Source organism: Puntigrus tetrazona, chromosome 17 (assembly GCF_018831695.1).
Source record: "Puntigrus tetrazona isolate hp1 chromosome 17, ASM1883169v1, whole genome shotgun sequence".
NCBI lineage: Eukaryota > Metazoa > Chordata > Actinopteri > Cypriniformes > Cyprinidae > Puntigrus > Puntigrus tetrazona.
Genome location: NC_056715.1, coordinates 21,940,289 through 21,967,468, shown reverse-complemented (window position 1 = coordinate 21,967,468; position 27,180 = coordinate 21,940,289). Strand labels below are relative to the sequence as shown.

The 27,180-nt window shown below is 37.3% G+C and overlaps 3 protein-coding genes across 4 annotated transcripts; 2 read left to right on the top strand and 1 right to left on the bottom strand.

Annotated features, from left to right (window-relative positions):
* The first annotated feature begins 3,002 nt into the window (after positions 1–3,002).
* Positions 3,003–11,255, top strand: slc39a9 (solute carrier family 39 member 9). Its single transcript, XM_043263305.1, has 7 exons — positions 3,003–3,625; positions 4,693–4,801; positions 5,787–5,987; positions 6,070–6,138; positions 6,784–6,869; positions 8,060–8,194; positions 9,099–11,255. Exons 1-7 carry the CDS (start codon positions 3,530–3,532, stop codon positions 9,330–9,332), a joined length of 930 nt encoding a protein of 309 aa, XP_043119240.1. The 5' UTR covers positions 3,003–3,529; the 3' UTR covers positions 9,333–11,255.
* A 2,287-nt stretch (positions 11,256–13,542) lies between these two features.
* Positions 13,543–20,434, top strand: plekhd1 (pleckstrin homology domain containing, family D (with coiled-coil domains) member 1). The gene is made up of 13 exons (XM_043262207.1): positions 13,543–13,694; positions 14,354–14,447; positions 14,915–15,004; positions 15,396–15,472; positions 15,594–15,685; positions 15,773–15,825; positions 15,951–16,045; positions 16,125–16,218; positions 16,366–16,556; positions 17,505–17,637; positions 17,938–18,082; positions 18,642–18,785; positions 19,653–20,434. Exons 1-13 carry the CDS (start codon positions 13,543–13,545, stop codon positions 19,808–19,810), a joined length of 1,518 nt encoding a protein of 505 aa, XP_043118142.1. The 3' UTR covers positions 19,811–20,434.
* A 70-nt stretch (positions 20,435–20,504) lies between these two features.
* ccdc177 (coiled-coil domain containing 177) lies at positions 20,505–27,180 on the bottom strand. 2 transcript variants are annotated; one of them, XR_006252963.1, is made up of 3 exons: positions 26,703–27,179; positions 22,630–25,809; positions 20,505–21,202 (listed from the first exon to the last, which is right to left on the bottom strand). XR_006252963.1 is itself a non-coding variant. In XM_043262206.1 (3 exons), exons 2-3 carry the CDS (start codon positions 25,801–25,803, stop codon positions 21,151–21,153), a joined length of 2,559 nt encoding a protein of 852 aa, XP_043118141.1. In that variant the 5' UTR covers positions 25,804–25,809; positions 26,703–27,180; the 3' UTR covers positions 20,505–21,150. The 2 variants fall into 2 exon arrangements, 1 of the variants encoding a protein (XP_043118141.1); XM_043262206.1 differs by having other exon boundaries at positions 23,297–25,809; positions 26,703–27,180.

Here is a 27,180-nt window from a genome sequence, read left to right as displayed (position 1 = left end):
AAAACAATTCAGTTCATTGTTATATATATATATATATATATACAATTATACAAATATGCATACAATTATAGATACATTTTCTCATATTTTATATCATACATATATTATTATTAATATAGAAACATAACACATTTTTATATTTAATAAATTATATATAATATTTGTATTAAATTATTTATTTTATTTTATTTTATTTTATTTTATTTTTGGACTTCCAATTTTCCAAAATTAGTTACAAAACAATTATTATTAATTATTTATTAAAATTATTCTCTTATTGTCCTATCCTAAGTTGCTTCAAAATAATGAAAAATTGCATTGCAAATTCAATAAATGACGTACAGTAATGTGATAGCTAAAGGTGCGATTACCAAACATAGCATCCGTTTAATAAATAGTAATCGTGACAACAATAGCGCGGAAAACTGCAATAAATCAGCATTAGGGCTTGCTAAGGCAATATTAGCGTTTCGAATAAAATTCATTTGTTTGTTGCACACCGTGCCAACAGTCATTGGCACACATCCAGGCACTCTTCAATCAATATCAGTGTTGCATTCGCTGTGTTCTGTTTCTGGCACCGCGGGCCTTTCAGCATAAAGCCCAGGGCGGTCAGGAGTCTGTGAGAATGGCCGTTAGCCAGTGTGAAGGGTAAGAAGTCAACTGGAATCATTTTTAATATTTCCAAACCTTCGCTCGTGTGTAAAACACCAAATTTAGCTTTCATTGCCTTGTAAATATTAAGCGCTGAATTTCAGTAAAAAAAAAAAATGTAACAGTAAGTAAACTGCTGCAGTCGTAACTAAAAACAGAAGCAGAGAACATCCTACAGGAGAGATCTTCTAAATACACCCGTGGTCTCCTGACATCAGGACCGGGACTGACAGACCTTGATTAGACCTGAGGCCTGTCAGCGTGCATTTAAATGAAATCCCAATACACATCTATTTATATTTATTTTATATGCTTTAATTTTAGTTTAGCTTTTAATCGTGCGCAAACCTGATCCCCTATCAAGGGATGCTGAGTTCCCACCTGTCCTTAAGTGACTCAACCAGCTACTTGCATGCAGGTCCATCAACAAGACAGCCTTCAAATCAGCAGAAGCCAGCGCTGAAGCTCATGGTGATCTAAGATGGGCTCTTTTCAACAGCAATATATGTGTCCGTCAACATGAACAATAGGGGACAAATTGCAGGTGTAAAATTATAAGCATGTCATTTTATTCAACCCTCATAAGACTTTTGTTACCTGTTTACACTTGGGATCTGATAAATGTATGTTTTTTCATACATTTCATACATTTATACAAATAACACATCTCTTTTATTTCTTTTTTACTACTCATCTATACATTAATGCTGTGTTTTTGTCGATATGAAGTACTTTTGTACCTATCTACCACTAAATTCCTCAAATACATTATTAGCTTGCGTGTGAAATATACATTTTTAAGGTAAAAACACTTAAACGATGACCTAAATTTGCTTCAAGTTGTTTCTGGATGTTGATCTAGGTGCTGGGTGTGGAATTCTGCCATCTGCTGGTGAGAGATCAAATAAATTGTGTTGACCAGCAGAGGGCCTTTACTTTTACTGGAAGTGGCCAACGGCTTAGAGCGCAACTGTTGTGAATTCTAAATGTATATATTACCATTTGAAAAGACTCTAAAAAATAAAATAAATATTCGTTTAAATAGTATATTGTTTTCACTTCACATTCAGTTTTTTTTGTTTTGTTTTTTTTACAAAAATACCATAGAAATCAGTGTAATAACAATCAGTGTGATAATAATAATAATAAACTTTATAATGTAGAAGAAATTAAATAAATATATGTTAAAAATATGTGAACGGAAACCAACAGAAATATGCAGAAATTAACTGGAGTGTGAAAATCAAATAACAACATTTTAACAGTTTCTGATCGTGAATCAGTCTCTGTGTGTGTGTGTGTGTGTGTGTGTGTGTGTGTGTGTGTGTGTGTGTGTGTGTGTGTGTGTGTGTGTGAGAGAGAGAGAGAGAGAGAGAGAGAGAGAGAGAGAGAGAGAGAGAGAGAGAGAGAGAGAGAGAGAGAGAGAGAGAGAGAGAGAGAGAAAGAGAGAGGCCTACTTTTTTTTAATTAAGTAAAAGTTAATTGTGGTCATATTGACCCCAAAGGTCTCACGAGGGTTAAACATAGTGGCCATTTGGCTTCAAACTACCTTTTATCATCCATTTTTACTTAACTTTAATTTAAGATTTATGGAAATAACATACTACAGAACACTATGAATGTGATCTGAATGTAATGTTGTTTAGAATGAAATGAAAATGTATTATAATTTATAGTTATAGTTAAATTTATTAGAAATGAGTTAAACTGATGCATTTTGACCCACTTAAGTAATTGGCAAGTTTAATATTATAATTAGGCTGCAAATAATCATAGCTATGGACCAGTTTTATGGTAACCAAAAATAGCTACTTTAAAATAGTAATATCGCTACTGATAAATAAGTATGCCATATAATTAGATGTATATGTAATTATACATTTGCAATGATAAAGTTGATATTTCCATTTCAAGTTTATTTAAAATAGCCTAAATCAGCTTTAAATTAGGGCTGTCAAATGATTAATCGCGTTTTATCACATCAAAATAAAAGTTTTTGTTTGCAAAATATGTGCGTGTACTGATTATATTTAATTTGTATATATAAACACACACACACACATCATGTAAACATCATAACAAAAGTCTAGCCTAATATATATGCCTATATATTTCGCTGATATATATATATATATATATATATATATATATATATATATATATATATATATATATATATATATATATATATATATATATATATATATATATACTTTTAAGATTTGAATTAGGCTAGACTGCAAGTATTTTGTAGGTGATCGCCTAGATGGACGTTGTTTGGCGTAATATTAAAGAGTGGGTGGTGGCTTTTATTTTGACGGCGATGTGGCCCGGAAGTGCTATATGCGCACTGCCAACATTACACTCGGCTAGTTGGCGATCAGTATTGGTCGACACTGCGGAATAGGTAACAAACTAGATGGATTTACTGCGACGAAACAGTGTCGCCTGATAAGGATTGATAATGCCATTAAGTGCACTCTGAGATCAGGGAAGTAGACTATGAAAACAATTCACAAATCTGTCGTTGTATGCTTTTAATCGCGGACCGATTGTTATGATTTTAGCCCTTGCTAAGCGTGACGCGATACTGTGTGATTAAAGTTGAGCAACGTCGTTCAGATAATCGACCAGGTCAATGTACCAGGAGTTCCGAACGGACATTACAGCAGATCAGCAGTGGGTGGTCGTGTTTAATCGTCTGATCTGTAAGGATAGCTGCACAAAACTGACTAGCTAACCTGCTAATGCACCAGTACAAGTAAGTTACGTTAAGAAGGATCCGTTGACAGCAGACATCGGTCGACTGAACAGGATTTGCTGTTAAACTCTAAAGTGGTTCTCAAACTGAGACAGCGGTGTGTCTTTAGCTGAAATGGACGACTTCAGCTCCATCAGTCTGCTGTCTCTGGCTATGCTGGTCGGCTGCTATGTGGCTGGAACAATTCCCCTGGCTGTCAACTTCTCTGAGGTGAGCCTTAACTCGAGTTGAACATGTCTGTAATTGTTTATGTGTTGCTCAGTCCTTGAGAGTTTCTCGGTGTACCTTCCTGCGGAGATTAGTTGTCTCCTGAAAGCATTCGAGAAGATCGTGTGCAGTGCTGAGGACCGAGAAATAAAACGAGTTTTATCTCCAAAAGTTTTAGCACCCTTGATTTAAGCTACCCAATAGTCTTAAGTTAAAATGTTGAACGTGATACCAAGCGTAGGTTTATACCGTAGACACACGTCGTTTAACATGCCGCCTACGCTGTGTTTGTTTAAACTTTTGACACGAAACTGATTTTAAAATACGGTTTAGTTTGATTTTCTCGACAAACTGGCTGCGTCGTTGATGTTAGCCATCGAAACGTGTTTGTTGTGACTAATGCAGAAAAGTGGGAGGCATTTAAAGCTCTGAGGTGAATTTTTTCACTTTTGAATGAGCCGTTGAGTGTACTCTGAAAAATGAGTCTTATGTATGTATTTGACCCAATAATTTAGCATCAAATTTAGAATTAATGAGCGTAAGGAATATTAACCCGGACCCTGAACTTTTCTAAAGTAGCGAATCTAGTAAAATATTAGCACTAATATTATACTAGATACACTAAATGTTCTGGTTCAGTAAGATTTATTTCACCAAGGCTGCATGTATTTGTTACAAATATTACAATCAAGTTTACAATATGCTCTAATATGTCATTCATTCCTGTAATGGCAAAATTGAACCCCCAGCAGCCATTACTTCAGTCTTTAAGAAGCTTGACTTTTCATTTATATCACTTAATAGTTACTGTATCTGCCTAGCCATTATATCGCTCTATATTTGGTGATTATGGCCCTAGTTTTGAAACTGATGAGATTTGTCTGTTTAAGGAGTTTATGATTTCTGTGAGCTGTGATTGCAACTGCGTGCATTTCTTGATTCATATATATTAAGCCTATTTTGATCATATCCAGTTTATGCACGTGCACATTGACCTGATATCACCCCCACCTAAATACATAATTTTATGACCTAAATGCAAGTTTTTGTGACTTCTCTTCCGTCTTCAGGAAAAGCTGAAGTTGGTGACGGTGTTGGGAGCCGGGCTGCTGTGTGGCACTGCGCTGGCTGTCATTATTCCAGAGGGAGTTCATGCACTCTATGAAGAAATGCTGGAAGGTGAGGTTTGAGTTCGTGCTTCGGCTGATGCATTTGATTTTCTTTCTTCATGGCAAAGCTTCCCAGTCCTAAATCCTTATCTGTTTGTAGATGTAGATGTTAATCTGTAGGAATGCTCTCATGTGTTCTGCTTGTAGAAATACTAGCTAAACTACATTTAATTCAGGATACATGTCATTAATTTAGTAGTACTCACTAACGAAATGTAGCTAGTAAATTTTAACTAATTAATGTTATTAAATGGTTCTGATTATATAAATTAGAAATATTATACCATATTCCAGTATAGTAAACATTTATTCATTGCAAGTGTTGTCAGGCAAAAAAATCTAATTTAGCACACTTTAATTAGTTTTTGTAGGTAAGGTAATTAATCTTTTAGTTTACTTTACACAGTATAGTATAGACATTTTACATTTACCACTATCCTACTTTCGCCCATTTGTCAGTAAAATCCTTTTACTCATTTAAAACAAATTTAATATGCTTCCTTAATAAGCATGTTTGAATTTGTGCATAAATACCGGGTTAGTCTGAATGACGACCTAACATTATTTCAACGGAATTTTAACGCTTTATTCTCCAAAAACCTTAAAAGTAGACACTTTACTACATTTAATGTGCTATCTGTTGGCATAAAATCACTTGTGAATTTTTTGAAATGCGGACATCTTAACTTCTTTGACCCAAGTTTACATATTAATAATGAAATTAAATATACACTGTACAGACACGCACATTAAGATTTTGTAAAGAAAAAGAAAAACTCCTTTTTTTAGATGCGATATGTTTAAACTTGGTTTAACCTTTTCCAGAACTACTAGCACTCCACGTGAGACAGAGCATGTTTGGATAGTGATGCTACGTATCGTCTTGCTAAACCACTACTTGTTCCTGTATGTTAGTATTGACAAAGCTTTAGTTAATCCCATTGCTGATGATAGAAATGACTCCAAAGCCGTGCTCACTCGTGTTTTGCTTTTAGGTGGGCACCACCATGGCCACGGGCAGGTGGAAACGGAAGTTTCTGAACAGAAGATTGTTGAAGGAGTCGTGGGACAAAGCGTCGAACACAGCCACGGTCACGAGCAGCTCCACGCTTATATCGGCGTTTCTCTGGTGCTGGGCTTCGTCTTTATGCTGCTGGTGGATCAGATCGGCAGTTCTCACATGCACAGCGGTGACGGTTGGTGTGACGCTGACATCTCGTTTTTTTACTTGTTGACGAATTAAAATGGTGTCTAAATCTGCTCTCTCCGCATTTTTAGATCCTGAAGCAGCGAGGACCGCTAGCTCTAAGGTCACCACCACACTCGGATTGGTTGTTCATGCTGCAGGTAAAGAAAACACAGATAGATCGGGTCTTCACACCGGATAATATTTAGAATCCAGCCCCGGTTGCCAGATCCTGCTAGAAAATAGCCCAGTAATAAAAAACAAGGCAGTCTTCAGTCAATTAAGACATTGACTGAGTAAAGCCAGAAAAGAGCAGAAGCAGGAGACAAAGTGATGATGGTAAAAAGTAACAGTTTAATGAACAGTAATAGTTGCATACGTCTCAATTTATTAATCTCTATTTATCCTTATTTATCTCTATTCACACAGACAAAACAGTTGATGAAACCCTAACAGCATGAGATTGAACAGCAATTAAAAATGCATGAGCAGGGAAAAATGTATAAGAAATATAATATATAGAAACATAATTAATTAATTAACAATATAAATGCTTAATAAAACTATAATGAAAATTATTAAAATAATCAAATGATAATTAAAAAAAAAGATCTAATAATAAATAGTTATTCATATGATTTATGTAAATAAATGATTATGCATGGATTAAAACGTAACACACAGTTAGCATTTGTGGGTAATCGGCTTTATTGTTAATGTTAATACTAGTAGTAGCTTCAGATCGTGTTTGTCTCTATTATGTGAAACCTGACGAGTAATCATCTTTTATTCTCTCTGTGCTCCAGCTGATGGTGTTGCTCTTGGAGCCGCTGCGTCCACGTCTCAGACCAGTGTCCAGCTTATTGTGTTTGTGGCCATTATGTTGCATAAGGTACAGTCAGTCAAAGTTGATTTACTTCCGCGTTGCATTGTGTATTATGATATTGTTGTGTGAATAGGGTTGTTGCGATGAAGGAATGTCCTTTAGTGGCGTGGTATGCGGTATTTCTGCGCGTAGAAAACGAGGTAATGCGCAGAAACCAATAAAATCGAAATCTAAATCGAAGCTGGAAGTGCGCCAAACAGAAGAGAATGACAAAATATAACACTGTAGGAATGTTTTGAAGCCTGGACGTATTTTATATATATATATATATATATATATATATATATATATATATATGTATGTATGTATGTTTACAATGAGAGTCAATGCAAAGACGCAGGAATAGAGATACTGCGATACCCAATCAGGATCTTGCTCTAGTAGTGATGAAAATAATTGTCTAGGAGGACAGAATAATCGCCGCTGTGTTGATACCCGGAGCCGTACGATATGTTTTCATACTTCTATGCTTGGAAGAAAGTGAGTGAAGAGGTGGGACAATCTGGGTACTCTTCTGAAGGGTCTGATTGACATTATTATGTGCTTTAGATAATGTGCGCATACTCTGATTATCTTCACTGTAATAAAAGAATTATGACAAGCACAACTCTGCCTTTTTTGTTAAATAGCAGATTTAATGAACAATAATAGACGTAATAAAACCATAAATATGAGAGACTTGTGTATCAGGAAAGACAAAAGCAGGCCCGCGACACGAATTTGCGTCTCTGTTGTGAAGCGTTTTTTTTGGGGCGATTATTTTGTGGTTAAACGACGAATTACGTAGAATCACAAAAAAAATGATTGATTTTTTGCATTGTTTGCGCTGTTTGTTTGTTTCGATTTGTTTAGAAACGCCTTTTCACTTTTCCAAATAAAGCCGATTGTTTCTTAAAAATAAATAAAAATAGAAACTCTTATTTTATTATTTAACATATTTTAAAATAAATGTAAAATATTTTTATTTTCTATTATTTCTAAACAGTTATGTCACTAGGGCAGATTTTGCAAATATTTTCAATGGAAGATCATAAACCTAAACCGATTTATGATTGATATACATATGTCATTTTCCATCTCTTTCATGCGTTTTATTTTGCACGACTGTTTTGTGAAATTTGTAAATGTTGAATTCATGTTTTCTGCTGTCGAAATTTGATCAAGTCATGCTATTTTGACAACGTGTCGTATTTCAGGCTCCCGCTGCGTTTGGACTGGTCTCTTTCCTCATGCATGCGGGTTTAGAAAGAAACCGGATCCGGAAACATCTGTTGGTCTTTGCCTTAGCTGCCCCCGTTTTGGCCATGCTCACCTACGTAGGACTCAGTCAGGTATGTTCAAAAAACTGTAACACTTTAGATTCCATTTATTAACCCTTTCAGTGGTGAGTAAAAAAAAATAAAAATTACGGTTCCCACAGAGTAAGCAACGTTATAGTCTGATATGAATAAAACACATTGACAAGTTAAATATGAACGAATTGTTATTGTTGCATCCATTACAAGCTCTAAATGAATTTTTACTAGAACCTTGTGTGTGTGTGTGTTTATATATATTATATTATATTTTATATATATGTGGGACGGTACCGCTCAACAGGTTAAAATTAGTTAACTTAATACTTAAAAAAATACTTAATACATGCTTGTTTATTAATCTGGTCAATATTTGGAGTTCATTTTAATTCATTGAATTTATAAAATGTTTAAGTACATTATTAAAATGTAAAGCTGCTTTTATTAATGTTATTTAATGGAACTAAAACAACCCTGCTAATATTATATTTCAGCGTGTGCTAAATTTATGCAATTTGTAGTAGTTTTTTTATTGTAATAAATTTTTTTGCATCTACTAATTACCCCATAATTGCACAGGGTTTTTCGTCCTTTTATAACTTCACAACAACATCTTCGAATGCTTCCACCAAGGTTACGTAACAAGCACGGAGACACACGCTGCGTTTTTCAGATTTGTCCCACAGGCTTCCCATCGCCATGGGAACGGCCGAGGTGGCAGAGTGAAGATTGCTCACCTCTGGCTCTCCTGCTGTGAAACACCCCGTAATTTGTGCTTCTTTAGACGGCCTGGAAATCAGTGACGTGCAGAAAAGCAATCTTGCCGCTGGGACGCCAACGAGCGTCCCAATACTGAATATTTAATGTAAAGTTTCTACCGCTCCGACTGTGTGTCCTAGATTCACCCGACGTCTAACACTCTTCCTCTTCTTCCATCCAGAGCAGTAAAGAGGCGCTATCCGACGTCAACGCCACCGGCGTGGCCATGTTGTTTTCCGCCGGCACCTTCCTGTACGTGGCCACGGTGCACGTCCTCCCGGAAGTGGGTGGCATGGGCGGCCACAGCCACTCCCCCGGAGGCGGCGCAGGGAAGGGACTGAGCAAAGTGGAAGTCGGAGCTCTGGTTCTAGGCTGTCTGATACCTCTGGTCCTGTCCGTCGGCCACCAGCACTAGTGTTCTTCACTCGAAGCGACATTGGAGAAGGTCTGAAAAGTGTGAACGGGACTTTTGAACAGCGCTGGCCACAGACGTGGTTTGAATCATGCCTCTGTCGGTTTATTCGAGATGGCGGTCGGTAGCGAACGAAGGAACATTGCAGTCGGGAACGAGATTGAAGAAGCGCCTATGGACTTCTGGAATGGGCTGCCCTGTCTCTCCATAACGCCCTGTGGGCTGACGGCTTACGATGACCATACACGAATAAATGCCATCACGTGTCCACCTCCTAATGCTATGTTTTCTTCAGTGGTGCCGGTTGAAAAAGATTCGGTTGTTGCTGGGTTGTCGCGTACGCTTTAAATTTGGTGTTCTGTTAGTTTTTATATGAAATTTGCCCGCGAGTCTTTTAAAAGATGAACCTACACCACCGTGCCCAGATGTTGAGATACTCCACAAACATTAAATTAATTGAGTCCCTCTTTTTCTACAGCATTAGTTGTTCTGAACTCTAGGATCAAATTTCGGGAAAAAACGTTTCTTTAAGTACATTTCCATGTTTTGTTTTTACTCCCTTTTTCTTTTTTTTATAATTAATGCAGATTTTTCTATTAATAGATATGTTTCTGAGTTTATATGGGAACATACACTAATGTACAGGGCTTTGTTTTCCCCCTTTCAGAAACTCGGCTACTGCTAAAATATAGTAATTTATTAAAAAATGTCATTGTGCGTATGGTTATTGGATAAATATGATCTTTCTTGCCAGTCGAATTTTAAATATTCAAATCCTTAATGACTTATTTTTGTGGTTAATTTCAACCAGTTGTGTTTATATATATATATATATATATATATATATATATATATATATATAAATATATATATATTATTATTATTATTAAATGACACTTGAAAAACATGTTGTCCAAAGGTTTGCAGGTGGACGTTTTTTTTTTTTTTTTGTTTCGTTTTCCTCCTCGAGTCGTGCATGTACAGCTTTATTATTTGACGCATCATGCATTTTTCAAACCTGATGGTTGTTTAATCCTGAAAAAAAAAAAAAAAAAAAAAAAGGATCCAATTGGTCATTCAGATGTTTTGTACTGTGACGCCTGCTCCGAGCAGAGCCTGTGTACTGTAAATATGTATTCTCTGTATAAATGACAAACAAAAACATCCTGTTCGACACCTCGAGTAGTTTTTAGGCTAAATTTAGAAAGATTGTTTTAAAACGAATGACTGTTGATGCTTCCGTTTTTGTTCGGGTGTTATTTGAGAGTTTGAGGTCAGTAGGAAAGAGGATTCTGTTTTGTTCTACTGAAGGTCTGCTTTGTTCTACTGAAGGTCTGGGAAAGTTACTACAAGTTACTTAACGGTTGCCTCTGAAGCTTGAGTGAGAAGATGTAAGGAGACTTTTGGGGCCAACTTGGACACCAGCAACGCTCAGTGGTCCTGGTTTACAAATTCTTGCTCTGAAAAATGTCTTTGTTTGAAAGCTCTCTCTAGCGCCCTCATCTTACCGTAGTGCGCAAGCGCAGCATCAGCTTCAAAGCGTGGAAGAAACTGATGGGAGACTCCATGGGTGATTCTTTTTTTTTTTTTTTTTTTGTTGACTCCTTTTAAAAGGGAAACCTAGATAAACTTGGCCTCCTTCGAATACTACGACATGACCTCCTCCCAGAAACGTATATAATTGTATTGAAAGGTCATTGGAAAGACGAAATCGCGTGCCATAATGATTTATCATCTGATTCTGTTGGTGGGATTGGGATAGAGATTTTATAAAGTGCGTAGAATGTGATGAATTAAGTTTTGGGCTTTTATGTGATCATTCCACGAGAGGAGTATGCCTTATTTTTTCTCGCAGTTGTTTAACTTAAAAGTGGTTTCACAATTCTTTGTTCATGATTTAAATAAACTTTTCTTTTTTTTAATGGACGCGGATCTTGCTACGTACCTTATTTTGCCTGCACTGTAAAAAATGACAATGTTTTTACTGTAAAATATGAAAATATGAAGGTGAAAACCTGTTAAATGGTTAATTCTTATCAAATGTAGAGGGAAAGAACGTAATTCCCTGACATTCCTAGAATTCCTTGCATTTCAAATTTTGTTTAAATTAGTATTTTTTTTTTCTTTGAATTGATAACTCTTCTTATCAGTTATGTTAAATGAATGTTTATTGCATATTTCAGTTTAATCAGTTGATGGTGTTTAGTGCTTGTGTGAGCACCTTCTATATTTGTTCATATTTTACACTACAGAGGTACAAAACAGATGTATGTGTAATCCAAATACAGAGAAATATGAATCGTTTCAATATTTACGTGAAAATAATGTTTACACAAATGACGGTTCTCAGTCATGCCTGAAATTACGTTATTATTATTTTCGGCGTCTCTATAGCTCGTTCCTTTAATACGTACTGCGTGCACTTTATGTGTGCAGTCGCAGATGAAGCGTTATTAAATATAAATCCACTGGACCTGCAAGCTGTTTTAAGTTTCTAAGCGTCCGTAATCCCTGATCCATTAGCAAACTACACACGTATGATACCGTAAGTTCAACGAATCGCTGTAAACATGGCGGATTTACGAGCGCGTAGATCCTAAACGTGTTTGGGGAAGTTGTTTGGACAGGAATACATCTGTAATCCGAACACTTACGCACACAACCGCACCAAATGGCCCTTTAGCAGATTAATCTGTCTGTGAAATTGGACAGATTGCTCTTTTATGTAAGAACAACATATAAAACCGCTTTCCCCCACCTGTCTGATATATGGCTGTTTATTATAGGCACTTTTCTCCCCGTGTGTTGTCCCTGTGTTTGTTTGTTTTGGTTTTTCATTTAGTTTTTAAATAAAAAATTTTACTCATTTGCCTTGTTAAGGCTGTTCCATTCATTCAAACGAACAAATAAATGAAGGAATAAATCAATAAATATAAAATAACTGCATACAAAATATAAGCAATTAAAAAAAAAAAAAAATATATATATATATATATATATATATATATATATATATATATATATTTATTATATATATATATATATATATATATATATATATATATATATATATATATATATATATATATATATATATATATTTTTGCATTTGGTCAGAAATACAGCTTTCTTCACATATCTCACTTTATATTAAGTATGATTTTTACTTATACTGCTGTCACAATAACTTTTGATAAAAGTTTAAAAGGGGGAAAAAATGTTATTTGGAGAGGCACATGAGTTTGAGTTGCAGTTAGTTTGTGCATATTAATTATATTCACATTATTCCTGTCGATTGAATAATCACGATTAATCACATGCAAAATAAAAGTTTTATTTCAAATAACGTTTGTGTATATTTTTATGTATCCGTAAATATACACGTACAGTGTGTATGTGTTTGAAATTATTGTTATCGTGTATGTACATATATGTATATCCGTATGATTTAGATGATATATGAATACATTTAATATAAATATTTTGTTAAATATACAGTATATGCATGTGTGTGTATTTATATATGCATAAAGCACACACACACACATATATTATGTAAACCTTTTTTTTTTATTTATTTTAATGTCATTAATTGTTTGACAGCATTAATTCACATAAATTAATGTGTTTATGAATTTTCAGATTCAACAATAAGATAGCAACATAGCTGGGATGTAGGTAAAATGATGGAAACAAATATAAAATATTTATGTTATATACATAAAAGAAATTAAATAAATGATAAAGGCATGCCAAACACTTTTTTCCCCCCTCTCTACAGTTTCTGCGATACAAATGTGTTAGTTTCGATAGCAATCAATTAAAGCATTTTTAATAGTTAAAGAATCATCTAGATAGATCCAACGTCATAACTGACGTAACCTGAAAAGTAATAGCTTTACTCTTCAAAACATCGCATTGACGTACCTCAGATTAAAAAAAAACAAAAAACAAGTCTCTTCCCTAACCCCCCCTTTGCCTCCATCCCTCCCTCCCTCTCTGACTCTGTTTCCACGTCCAATACCGGCTGATGTCACTATCGGCGGACGCATCATTCCACATCGCTGGATAACTCGAGGATATCATCACAAGCTCTGTCCGTTTGAATGTGCCTCTATAGGATCATCGGAGAGTGTACACGCTGCTGTTTTAACTTTATTGACATTTTTATACCACACCTCCTTCTCTTCTACTTCCTGTGAAAGGGTCGGCTATGTTCTCCTCGTCCAAACCCTCCCTGCTCTCTCCCTGGACCTCCATGGATCAAGCCGACTCGGATGCTCTGGATATCAGCACCAAAGTGCAACTGCATGGGGTCCTGTGGAAGAGACCTTTCGGGAGGCCCTCGGCCAAGTGGTCCCGCAGGTAATATCGGGCCCTATTGACTATGCTCAGTCTGTAACAAAAAAAAATATGATTATTTTATCACGTCGATTCTTTAGGATCTTTTCAGTTATTGTATTTTAGTTTGCTGTTTTTCATTATTTTGTGATTTCCCTGCAGAGATATGCAATATACAATTGCTTTTCTGGTTAGTAATGAAGTGTTATATATAACATTAAGTGAAATATATAGCATTATAGACTAGATACAGTGAGTTAAAAGAACAAGCTGTGATATTATTAGTAATTTTGCTCAGGGGTAATTTTTTTGAGCACATTTTGTGTGCGCGTGCGTGTGTGCGTGCGTGTGTGCAGTGCCTTGTTGTAATGCACTTTAAAAGCTTTATAGCTTAGCTGATATTGAGTAACCCGTCATTATAAACTGAACTGATGTGCTTTAAATGCGCCTCTAAAGCTGAGTAAGTAAGATCCATGAGGACGTTCTGTGCCGCCGGTGAGTTTTTGTACATTAGGACTCATCGGTTCCAGGACAGATCAATTCAAGGGAAAAGTAAAAAAAAAAAATAAAAAGATGGTTATTTGGTCATTTATGTATTTATGAAGGAAGCGGTGAAGGCTTTTCACGAAGTGCATTGCTAGCTGTGAGGTTATTAGCGATTTTTGTTGTTGTTGTTGTTGCAGATTCTTCATCATCAAAGATAGCTTTCTTTTGTACTATGCTGAGAACGAGAAAAAAAGCTTTGAGACCAATAGATACTTCAACATTCACCCTAAGGTACTCAGACATTTACACTTCTTACATTTAACTGTGACTCTCAGAAGCAAAGCTGTCAAAGAAGGGACATGTTTGTACTAAAAAGTGTCCATTTACATACCTTAAAGGTACACATTAGTACTTAAAGTGTATATATTTGAACCAAATAGGTACTTTTTTAAAAGGTACTTCCCCGGTGACAGCTTTAGAATATGTTTCTGAGAGTGCACTGTAAAATTACTACCTAATCTACAGAAATCCTGTACAATATACCGGAATGGCAGTGAATATATATTTAGTTTTATAACCATATACTTAATCAATAACATGCTGGTGTTGTACTGAATGTTAGCACAGCTGTGTGATGACTGCTCACTTTTATATAACCAGCATACTGAGTAATGTAAGCAAAACATGTCCAGTGTGTTCAAGTGTACATGTTTAGGGATCATGAATGAATGTATTTTTATCTTTTTTCTGAATTTAAGGGGGTGATACCGTTAGGTGGTTGCATCGTCGAGCCAAGAGAAGATCAAGGCATGCCGTTTGCCATGGTTATCAACCATGAAGACTTCACAGTAAAAGAATTCTATTCTATTCTATTCTATTCTATTCTATTCTATTCTATTCTATTCTATTCTATTCTATTCTTTTTTTGGAAACCAGTTAACCACAATCAATTACGTTTCCAAAGCTATATCAGAAAGGGGTAGGATGGAATGGGTAGAATTGGTGATAGATATCTCTGGCTTTTATGTGAAGTTAATCTTAAAATTATTAATAATAAATAAATGACATGAACGAACGAATGAAATAAATCTGAATGATTTTGCTAACAATAGTTTATTCATAATATTAATATATATTAAAACAGTATTACTGTTAACAATGTTATTAAAAAATAACATAATGAAATTAAATTAAATTAAATGAATATCTTTTGAATATCTTTCTGCTTTTTCTGCACAGGGAAACATAGTCCTGGCTGCTGAATCAGAGCCAGAGCAGATCCAATGGGTGGAGATGCTACAAGAGTCGGGAAAAGTGTGAGTGAACTAATAACACTATTGCACATTTATGATTTCATTCCAACATGTTTAATATGTTATAGATTGTATCTGACATTAGTGTTACTTTAGTGTTTTTTTAAATTATTTTTTATTAAAGCACTTGGAAGAATGCTCAGTTGGGTGAGGCTATGATTGAGAGTCTCGAAGCTCAGGGACTACAGCTAGCTAAAGAAAAGCAGGAATATTTGGGTATGGCCGCATCTTTTCTTTCTTTCTTTCTTTCTTTTTTTTTTTTTCCTTCCAAAAATATTGTGTTTTTTTGTTTTGTTTTGTCAGATAAGCTCATGGAGGAGACTGAAGAACTGTGCTTGCAAAGAGAACAGAAGGCGGTTAGCTTCCTGTTTATGATACCAACGAATGTCTAGTTGTATTAACCTGCGGATTTGTACATAGTTAATATTCAATAAATGCAATGTCAATAAGTGTGTGCTCATGCTTGTATCTGTGTTTCTAGGAACTGGAGAGACTGAATCAACTGCTGGAGGAAGAAAAGCAGAAGTTTGAAGAAGTGGTTCAAGAGCTGAGAACAGAACAAGATCAAATTAAACTGTAAAACACTTTAACCGCATGTTGAATTCACGTTGAACACGGCCGTCTCCTGAAACATTGTCTATTGCTGTGTTTTTAGAGATCTGGACGGTACTGCTCAGTGTCTGAAAGGAGTGGAAAATGAGAAAGAGGAGCTTCATAATCTTACCACAATTCTGCAGAAGTCTTTAGAGGTAGAAGGAAATAAATATCTGAGGTCAGATTGTTTCCCGTGAGAAGAATGAGGCTGTGAAAGATATTTCATAACGACGTTCTGGCTTGTTATTATCCACGAGGTGCAAAAAAAGATCCGCAGCAAAAGTCTGACTTTGTCTCTTCAGGAGTTATCCCAAGAGAAAACGCGCACTCTCGAGCTGCTGCGAGAAAGAGGACAGGATGCGGCCGAAACAGGAAGCGATCGACGGGCCTCTTTAGAGTCTCAGAATCCAGAGGTACAGCTTCAGGGCAACCTGAGGCAGATCGAGGAGCGGATGAAGAGCCTGCTTAAAGAGAAAGAGCAGGCGGAAGGAAGGTGAGGAAGGCTGCTCGAGAAAAACGTTTCATCACGAAATGAAAGATTTGAAATGCAGCGCCGTTCTAAAATCCAGAAAGTGCATTAGAACAAATGGGCCGTTGAGACCGTGGCAATGGAAATGTGCATTGATCCCTAAATAAGCCGGTCTATTGATTAGACGTGAATGAAACACAAAAGACAGAGAGTGGATTGACTAGCGGGCAGGAGTGACCTCAAAAGCAGGATATAAATAAATGTAACTCTGCTGTATGGTCCATTACGCATTATACAACAAATTTATAAATAACAACCTGATAAGATGTCATAGATTTTTTTTTTTTTACTTAGTTTTAAAAAAATGTCGTTTCGTTACTATTTACTGCTCTTTAAAAAAATATGTAAGGTTAATTGAATATATGATTAAATATGTCAAAATATATTGCAAAATGTGTAATGCATCACACATTATAATTTACTCGGTCCGTTAGAAATCAAACAGAGGCAATATTTCTTTCTAAATGTATTTGTCTTTCTTTTTTTGTTAGCATACCACTATAGAGATTCTTCTGGACCATATTTAATTGTAAAATACATACTGAGTACTGTTTCAAATATTTTAAAAACAGGTTAGTTAATATTGCCTAGCATGCAGCGATTTGTACTCAAGTCAATGAATTAATCAATCAATTTAAAAATAACAAATAATTTTTTTTATTAATTTAAAATGTTAAATGCATTTATTTTTATTCATGCAAATGTAGTTATAATTCGTGTAAAGGATGCTGATAAAAAAAAAAAAAACAAGTAATTTGCTTTGTGCTTTTACAACGGAAACAGTGAGCAGAAAACGGTCCTCTGCAAATACATAGCATCCCTGGCGTCTTGTTACAAACTGCTCTCCAGTGCTCCCTACAAGCTTTGTTTTGATGGAAGTCAACCAGACCCCCTCTCTGTCGCCCCCTGCAGGCTGAAAGAAAACGAAACGCGAGCCAAAGTTCTGCAGGAGGAGAGGGAGTTTTATTCTTCTCAAGCTCAAGCTCTCCAGCAGTCTCTCACGCAGCTCACGGCAGACAAAAAGCACACCGAAGAAGAGCTGAAGGTGAAAACTTTCTGTAGGCCGATTCTCACTATTCTTTTCAGGGTGCTTTGATATTTCTGCTTTGGATCTAACATGCAGTGCTACCAGGTTACATATATATATATCACATTACCTTTTCTGCGTCCCTGGATCATCTGCGCATCTGATATCACTTCTCACTGATATAAAAATCAATCGAAATTCTATAAAACCGCGTGTCTGTCTCTTCCTTCGTGCCTCACTTCTAAAATGAATCTCCCTTATACTCTTTTACTCTCTGTCTTCATAACGTGCATCGTATTTTGCGCGTGTGTGTAACAGGCGGAGATGGAGTCTCGTGTGGAACTGGAGCGTAGGCTGAAATCGGCTGAGGAGGCTCTGCAAGATCTAGAGCAGGGTCTAAATGCAATAGAACGCACCCACGAGAGGGAAGAACGAATGAAAGGAGACGTCAGCCATCTCCGCAGTAAGAGCGTTACATTGGCCACGTTCTGCTATTGGATTTTTGCTATCATGTCAATATTAAATCTGCAGGTTTTAAGGCAAACCTAAGAACCGCATGCCTGAAATAAAGGGGCATTACTGTATAAATGCAAACGAAATACTATTCTTTTCCACGTCAAGTTGGTCCAAAGGGGGAAAAAATGCCGTACTAATTTGCATCGCTGCCGGCAAACCTGGTTTGGATGCACTTGACTTTAAATAATTAGCTTTTTAATTTATTCATTTATTTTTTTTCCTTAATTGTTGAGCTGGAACAAATGCTAAAGGAAAGGCAGCCAACATCCCAGCGTGCCTGGGAACTCGCTCAGCGGCGTTTAAAAGCCTTCCAGCACATCGTAAAATACGCTCTAATAATATCCTTGCAAATGAATAGAGAATAAGAGAACGATAAGAGAACGAACCAGTTTCACAGCCACACAGGCATGCGCCCGTTTTGCTTTATGTTTTCAATAAGCAGTTTTTTAATCCGGTTGTGTATACATTATTATCACGATCAAAATACGGTGGCTTTGTACTTCCAGAGTTCTTCGAGGAGTGCATCTGCGCTGCAGAGATTGAGGCCAAGTTACCGTCCATCATGAAGAACGCAGTGTATCTGCATAAAGCTGCTGCTCGACGCATCAAAAGTTGCCGTGTGCAGAGACGGGCCTCCAGACAGCACTGGTGTAAGTCTTTTCTTATAGGTGCACGCATGATGACATTATATAAGTAGTAGCATTAGTGGTAATTTCATATTCAGCTATAATATTCATATGCTGGCGCTCTGAGAAATCTAAAATTCCGCTATTACCAGAAACACTTTTGAAAGTAACAAATAACATTTGAAGGGGATCAAAACCTTACATCAAAGTTCATCAAAACCAAAACAAAACACTTCATATATATATATATATTAGTGTTGTCAAATGATTTATCGATTATTATGATTAGATATATTTATTTAAAATTATTAATATAAATATAGACATGTAATGTTTACATATAAATATTTTCTAAATTATTCTGAATTGTATTTTTTAATAGAAGATTTCTAATAAAAAGTTGTTCTGTTAAACTTTATATTTATCAAAACGTCCAAAGAAAATGCCATGTTTCCACAAAAATATTAAGCAGCATAAAATAATAAGAAATGTTTTTTATATACAACAAATCAGATTATATATATATATATATATATATGTGTGTGTGTGTGTGTGTGTGTGTGTGTGTGTGCATAAATAAAATAATTTATTGTATTAAAATTTTTATACTATACTGTTTTACTTTATTTTTGAGAAAACAAATGCAGCCTTGATAAGCATATAGTTTTACTATATATATATATATATATATATATATATATATATATATATATAATATATATATATATATATATACTAAATATTAAACTATTATTACAATAAAATCACAGAATTTTTGTTGATGTGACACGCAAATGGCACATATTTTTTTGAAGTTACCCAAAAGGCTTACATTTTTGGTTAAATTTGCTCTGAATGAATTGACTTTGTGTTCTCTTGCCCTGTGCGCAGTGAAGCACTCTCAATCATTCGCCTCCTCTCGTGGTGCATCCTCCACCAGTCTTGAAGAGCTGAGAGAAACTGCCCGGCGTCTGACTTCAGACGGCTGTTTGAGACAGCGGGCCTGCAAGATCATCACCCGTCAGAAGACCGTTCAGTCTGACGACTAAACAGCGTTCTGACAGATGGACTGAGATCCCGGGAGAAAGTGGAAGTTGTTTTGTCATCCTCCTCTGTGCAGTGCAACTTCTGGTGAAAGTTAGGCCTTCATTAATCAGTAAGGGGAGTCTGTCATACTTTGGGACTGTGTGTCTTTCTTATTGTGTCCTTGTAAATGTAAAACGCTGTAGGATAATACAACTACATGAAATGTCAAATATTTGCTTTTAGTGAAAATAAAATAACTTATCTAAGAACGCAGAGCATTTTTTAATGATTTAAATGTAAAAATATATTAAAATATATTACACTCATATTACACTCAGCAGAGCAAAAAGTGCTGCTCGCTTTAATTATTTTATTTTGTTTCATTTTCTTGTTAGCCCTGAACCAAACCAACTGGCCATGAGGTGAATCACAACATTGCAAACTATGATTTGAAGCAAAAAAGCATTTGAAAATTGGACAAAAAGTCTACAGCAGAAGACTATTTAGGCCTGAATAACAGCTTTAATGAGGAAAAGAACTACAATCCCATGAAGCATTGCAAATTACATAAATTAAAAATGGTGGACTTAAAGAACGTAAATACATAAACAATATAGTTGTTTATATATATATATATATATATATATATATATATATATATATATATATATATATATATATATATTGTTATAGAAGCATAAAACAACTAAATCTGGGTTTTTTGTATTTATTTATTTATTTATTCAAATACAGTATGCCATTTTCAAAACTGAATTGTTGGTTCTCAAGTAAAGTATCTCCCTGCATGTCACTTTTTAATGAACTAGTAATAAAGCATCTGCAGCCCACAGAAAACATATTTTCATTAGAACAAAAAAAGATGGCAAAATCAAATTTAATGAGATATGCTTTTGCACATAAAATGCTACAATCATGTCCGTGTCACTGCTGTCAAAGTTCACTGCAGGAAATTGATATGCAAAAATGTGCATTTTTAATGAAACAATCTGACTTCATTTGTCAATTAACGCTTGCTTTGTTATTAGCCCTAGGAAGCTTTGTTAAGAATTACATTCAGAATCCTGTTTTATCCGTCTTCGTGATTATTAGCATGATTGACTTCAATTTAAAAAGCTCCTACGTTTTATCTATGACACAATAATGTTTAAAATAAAATAGTTTCTTTGGGCTTTTTATGATTAAAAGTGGTGCTGATGTGCCATCTGGGTATGCTGGAATTAAAATGGCTTTAGTGTTTATTAAACCGAACCTTCCGACTACGTCATGCCTAGCTGAGTCACTGCCAGAAAGGGAATAAGGATCCGTGATCAAAGTGAAATTTCCAGTCTCTTGGGGGTTATTTTTACTGAATCAGGCCACAGATGTCAACATCATCATCTTCTCCGCTCTCAAACCTGCGTCAGAAGAGACAAACCAGATAACAGTCAATTATTGCAGAGCAACTTTGCATTTCGCTGTTACATAAATGGTTAAGCTGCAGACTTGCTTGCGTAACGAATTTGGCTTGGTTTTGACAGAATATATCAATGTGCCGTGCGGTTATCGTGCAGTAATTATCTAAAGAGCCTGTATTTAGGGGCGCGGAAAAATGTGCTAGCCCTAAAAACAGTTTTCGTCCAGGTTGTTTGACTGCCGTACGGTACAAAAAAAGCCTGTGACAGATGGCTGCCGTGACAAGCATCAGTGTGGGTTAAGCTCTCGTAGGAATTCAAATGCCTACTGCAGTGCTTTTCTCACAGATATCGATGTGAGCTCTCTCCTCCAATCCTGTCCTCTAGATATGTACCAGCATGACATGGCATTTTTAGCATAATAGGTGTTTTATGAGCAGCTGATATCCCTATGCCTGGCCAAAATGTAAATACTAAAGAGTTGTGTAATATGAACGTTAGTACTGGCTTTAGTGTTTTTTTCATTATCATCAAACAAGTATTATTTTAATGTGACGATATAATGGACACGCATTAAACGATAGTGTTCAAAATTGCAAGCTGTGATACTGCTCTATTTCTTTAGTACAGCTAATATGTGCGTATAGCATGCGTGTCCTGCTGCCAAAATGTGCAGTATACAAAAAAGGCATACTTGGCACACTACGCCATAATGCAATGCACTCCACTTTCTCCATTTGAGTGGCTGTTTTATTAGACGGACAAAAGTTGACATTTTAACCCAAAGCTGAATTTAAAAATGCTAATTAATCATATTTATCATACTTAATCGCACTCGCATGCCATGTGTTGAGGTGATGTTACAACAATGTAGCCCTCAGAAAACTTGTGGACCACAGGACTGCTCTGTCTTAAGTCGCATGGGTATATTTGTAACAGTAGCCAAAAAAAAAAAAAAAAACCCTTTAAAAGCGCCCAGACTCTAGATTTTCAAATAGTTTTATCTCGACCAAATATTCTCCTATCTTAACATACATTAATGGAAAGCTTATTTATTCAGCTTTCTCAATTTCAAAAAAAATTATCCCTTGTGGTCATCGTGTAATTGTTTCATGGTCCTGGGTCACGCGCATGATTCTGATTGAATCAGTTGTATTCAGTGGTCAAACATGAGCGATTGTGTTTAATGTACTGTATCATGTTTGAATAATGTTTAGTGTCTGTATTAATGGCTGGATGATTGTACATTAAACAGTACATGATGCCTACTGCTTCACTTACTATTTTTTTTTAAATAGTAGACAGTATACAGTGTATACTGCACAGTAAATAATAAGCTAGTATTCCATTTTGAACATGCCTATGAGAAACAGAATACCAAAAATGAAGCTTGTGGGAAGAAAAAAAAGAAAGAAAAGAAATTAGCACACCTCAAGGAATGCAGGGGATGTCAGTATGGATTTGAGCCCTGATGGGTCTGTTGCTGACCAAGACTCCTGTGCTTCATCAGCAGTTACACTGTGCTGAGATCATTCTTTGTCATGTCCTGACTTTAGGATGTAATGCTGGGTCAGCATTAAGCTAGAGTTTAGTTTACACACAGTCCAGTCATGGCTCACTCTCCTTCGGGTCTAGATTCCCTAAAACAAGAGTCTCCCTCAAAAGATTTACTCTGGGAGAAGCATCCCATCCCCTTTTCAGTTTCTTCTTTTAGGAAAACAAGCCACCCTTAGAAAAAAGCCATCACTGTTGTCATAGTGCCAAACTTCCTTGTAAACAATGAACTCTTTATATACAGTTCTCAAAGCAACACGGCTGCCAAGTTACAAAAAAACAATCATGCCCCGACATATGATCATCCACACGTAAGCACAGTTAAAAGATATAAATACAGAAAAATATTTCTTTAGATGACATGATGAAAATGATCCAGCATCAGGAATAAATGAATCTTTAGATACAACACTTTTGAGGGCATGACCATCAATATTGTTGCAGTAGTTTGGTGATGAGGCTAGCATGTAGGCTCAAGCACAGCTTATTTCTAAACAGATGTGCATGGAAAGAGCAATTAGGTTGCACACTTGAAGTGCTCACTTCTCAACTAAATTCGCTTTTAACTGAGCCTCCAGGGCCATCTTGTCAAAGGTGCGCATGTTTGTCTCTTCACGAACACGATCCCGTACGTGGAAAGATGCACGGGCCACGGAACGAGCACTTTCCAACACAGCGCGTTTTTCTCTGAAAATCTGTTCACTTTTTTCTAGTTTGCGCTCAATGGACTGCAATAATTCTAGACGCCGCTGTTTCTCCTCCTCTTCTACGCGCTGACGGTTAAGCCTCTGGAGTCGTTCTTTTTCCTGCCTGCTTTGCACCGCACGTTGGGCCTTCTCCCGTGCCCGCTCTTCAGCTACCTGGGAAGCTTGTTGTGCTCGTTTTACGGCTTCCTTAGCCTTTGCCTCCATCTGTTCCTTCTGGTGTTGCTCACGTAGCTCTGCGGCCCGTCTTGCTTTCTGGATCTGCTTCTCTTCTCGCTTAGCTTTCTCCTTTAACTCCATCCCACGTTTTTCTTGTATCTGCTCATAGTTCTCCAAAGACCTGCTTAGCTTCTCTTCGGCTATTCTCCGAGCTTCTTCACGCTCATCCACTTCACGACGCGCAATCTCTTGGGTTAGAGCTGCGTGGCGTCTCTTCTCAGCACGGTTGAGTCCTCGACGCTCCTCTTGAATCTGGTGCTCTCGCTCCTGTCGCTTCAGCTCGGCGATTGTCAGTTTCTCCTTAAGGAGCAGTTTTTCTTGCTCAAGGATAGCAGCCCGCTCCTCCTCCAGAGCTTTAAGGTTCTGCTCTTGTAAAGCCTTCTTGTGTTTTTCCTCACGAGCAGCCTGTTGGAGTTTCTGCAACCGGCTGCGTTCTTGTTGCTCGGATAATTCCTTCCAGCGCTCCTCATTTTCCTGCGCTTGGCGAAGTTTTGTTTCTGCAGCCTCACGCTCCTGCTGGTTAAGCCAGCGCTGCCGGGTAGAGACCTGTGACTGCCATGCACGCTGGCACTGCTGCACGGCCCTCTGTTTCTCTCGCTCTTCGCGTTCCCGTCGCAGCTCCTCTATTCGCCGTTCACTGTCCCATTGCAGGTGTGCTACGTAGCGTGTCTGGCTCATTATGTCCTCCTCTTGGTACCTGGCTAGCATTAGTGCAGCAATCTTTCGGTCACGCTCTGGAACGGCTTTAAGTCCTCGCCGTTTCACCTCTTTCACAATGCGCTCTACTTTTTGCGTAGTCTGTGGAGAATGGCTAAGGTCTCCCAAGCTCAAACTGCGACCCATCAGGGAGTTAAAGGTAGCTAAAGTGCGGGCACGAGGGCTTGATGTTTTAGCCCAGTGATCTCTTGCCCCATCCCAGCTATAGGATGAGGAAGCAGATTCTGAGGAGGTACACGTGGTAGTTGTGGTGTTCGTTGTTGAAGCAGTAGAGGAACCAAACGTGTCACGTCTGCGTTGCAAAGACTCCAGCGAGTGGCTTCTGCATCTAGCCTTTGATTTGGAGATGATGTGTCCATTATGCTGTGCAAACGTACTTGTAATGCCATTGGCAGGACTTTGCACAGCAGATTTTGACACTATCGGGGCAAGTGAGGTTGGTGTCCTTGGAAATGAAGAGGGTTTTTGTATTGATCTAGGGAAAGTGTTCGGAGCCTTTGTATGAGCACTGGAAGTTTTTTTTGAGCCCTGACTTCCTGGAGCTGACTGAATCGATCGTTGGATTATTGAAGGTTTTGGACCTTGAGGTTTTCCTGCAGATTCTACTTCAAGGGACTTAGACTTTTTTGCAGAAGTTCCTTTTGCAGTAGGAGCAGAGTTCACTGGACTGACTTTTGAGATGGGAGGAGAGCTGGATGTGGACACTGTAGTAACTTGTCCTGACCCTGCTGTCGTGCTTTTAGGGGCAGTTGATATCGATTGTTTTTTGGGTGCACCGCTGCAAGTAGGTGTTATTTTGGGGGCTGGATTTGTTAAACTGTTATTGTTTTGTTGAGACAATCCGACATTTTCAGTTTCCTCTGAATTCTCTGAAGCCAGTGGGCCAGCATTATTGTTCAGAGCTGCCTGCAAAATTCGCCTCTTCTCATCTCTGATAATCCGCTCTCTCTCCTCTCTGCAGTGTCGGAGTTTAGCATGTCTATCCCGCTCATATACCTCAAACATTCCTGTGGCGACACGCATGCTCCGGCCGGGTGCCTCACGGGCAAAATCAGACAGTGGACGAGGCAGAAGCTCTACAGGTTTCACTCCACATCGTGCGCATGCCTCGAGAGAGCGAGGGCTTGTCAGTACATACCGACTGCCTTCAGCAGCTGGTGAGTCAAAATTGTAAAGGTCCAGATGTAGTTTTACTTCTTCCGGTTGACTGTTTTGCTGCTGGCATGGTTCTTGAGGACTCAGTATGGGTTCAGTACTTTGCTCTGTCTGTGGGCCGGAATCCACACTAACATCTTTCTCTCTATCATGACCTGGCTCGGGTAGACATGGTGCTTCAGAGGCTGCAGCGGGGCTTTCAAACTGGGCCCCTCTGAATTTACTCTGGTCATCAGGTTCCAATGGGTCCACCATGGCTCACTGTATAAACAACAGAACACACAAAAATGAATACTGCAGTGCGTTTCAATAACAGTGCTTGGATAACCCACAAGCAGATTTGTGGAATCACAGAGATTATTATGTTCTGTCTAGAGATCAAGGCTTAAGAGTGCTATCTAAGGTTGAGGGACGCCACAAAGCTTGCACATGCATGCATATTTTTTACGCTCTGTTTCTGTATGTGATGACGGTTCCCGCCTAAGGGTAATTACATAAGGTTACACATGCATGCTGGGCAATATTAAAGAACTCATGCAGATGCTATTTTTGGAGTCTGTGATTCAGATGCAATCATGCATGTATGTAAAACGTTTCAATATGCCTTATCTCTGCATTCAGCATCTATCTATCTATCTATCTATCTATCTATCTATCTATCTATCTATCTATCTATCTATCTATGTATCTATCTATCTATCTATCTATCTATCTATCTATCTATCTATCTATCTATCACCTCTAAACATCAATAATGCAGTTATTAAAAAACAGAAATGCCATAATTTACTCATTTTTCAATGTCAAAATTATGTAATGTTTCTTTTCGTTCACTTCTCTCTTGTACACGCTATGTGTAACGCCAGCTTCGATAAACAACATAGTTGTATAGGCCCCAACAAGACATATGCTGTTTTTGCAGTAAAGAAACGCTGATTGCAAAGAACCATCTAAAAACACATATGCCCTAACAGCCTCTCACTTCGCAGATTGATTCCAAGGCAGATGTTTTGATTCCACATACAGTACGCGGTCCCTATCACACCCAGCGCAGTAACATCTGATGACATGAATGCGCTAGAAACCGCTTGCCCACAAGAACATAGGGCACGACGATTTCGCAAAATATCACGGCTTAAAAAAAAAGGTCTTACCGCTATCAGGGCCCACTCATTCAGGGCGGATCAGGTCTTCCTCATCAAATGTGCTTTAGATTCTGTGGACGGTTGTCGTCTGGTTCCTTCCTTCAGCAGTCAGTCTCCACCTGCTGTTTGACATTCGCATCCTTGGCCGGGAAGCATCCGTGCTCCGCCTCCGTGTGACTGCGCTCTAAAAATATCGTCCACATTCAGCCCTTTGTCCCCCTGTTATAACCGTACGGACCTCTGCTGTGACGATGAACGCGTTCAAGGATGGCTTGTGTTATGTATTTCATGTATATCGGTGTGGCTTACACTGCCTAGAAACAATATTAGTACCCTATAGGCTATGCTATTTCTGCAAAAGAAAGAGTAATAGCAAGGATAATAGCCTGCTTATAATATTAATCTATTATTTTAAACATTTCCGGTGCTAATTTCGCATGTGCTGCTACAATTGTAATTCAGCAGGGGTTATTTTGAAGAAAACGAT

Coding starts and splice junctions, on each gene's coding strand:
- slc39a9 (XM_043263305.1), top strand. CDS start 3,530: ATGGACGACTTCAGCTCCATCAGTCTGCTGTCTCTGGCTATGCTGGTC. Junction 4,802..5,786: donor CTATGAAGAAATGCTGGAAG/GTGAGGTTTGAG, acceptor TTTTGCTTTTAG/GTGGGCACCACCATGGCCAC. Junction 6,139..6,783: donor ATTGGTTGTTCATGCTGCAG/GTAAAGAAAACA, acceptor TCTGTGCTCCAG/CTGATGGTGTTGCTCTTGGA.
- plekhd1 (XM_043262207.1), top strand. CDS start 13,543: ATGTTCTCCTCGTCCAAACCCTCCCTGCTCTCTCCCTGGACCTCCATG. Junction 15,686..15,772: donor AGAAAAGCAGGAATATTTGG/GTATGGCCGCAT, acceptor TTGTTTTGTCAG/ATAAGCTCATGGAGGAGACT. Junction 18,083..18,641: donor AGACGTCAGCCATCTCCGCA/GTAAGAGCGTTA, acceptor TTGTACTTCCAG/AGTTCTTCGAGGAGTGCATC.
- ccdc177 (XM_043262206.1), bottom strand. CDS start 25,803: ATGGTGGACCCATTGGAACCTGATGACCAGAGTAAATTCAGAGGGGCC. Junction 21,203..23,296: donor AAAGCGAATTTAGTTGAGAA/GTGAGCACTTCA, acceptor CTTCTGACGCAG/GTTTGAGAGCGGAGAAGATG.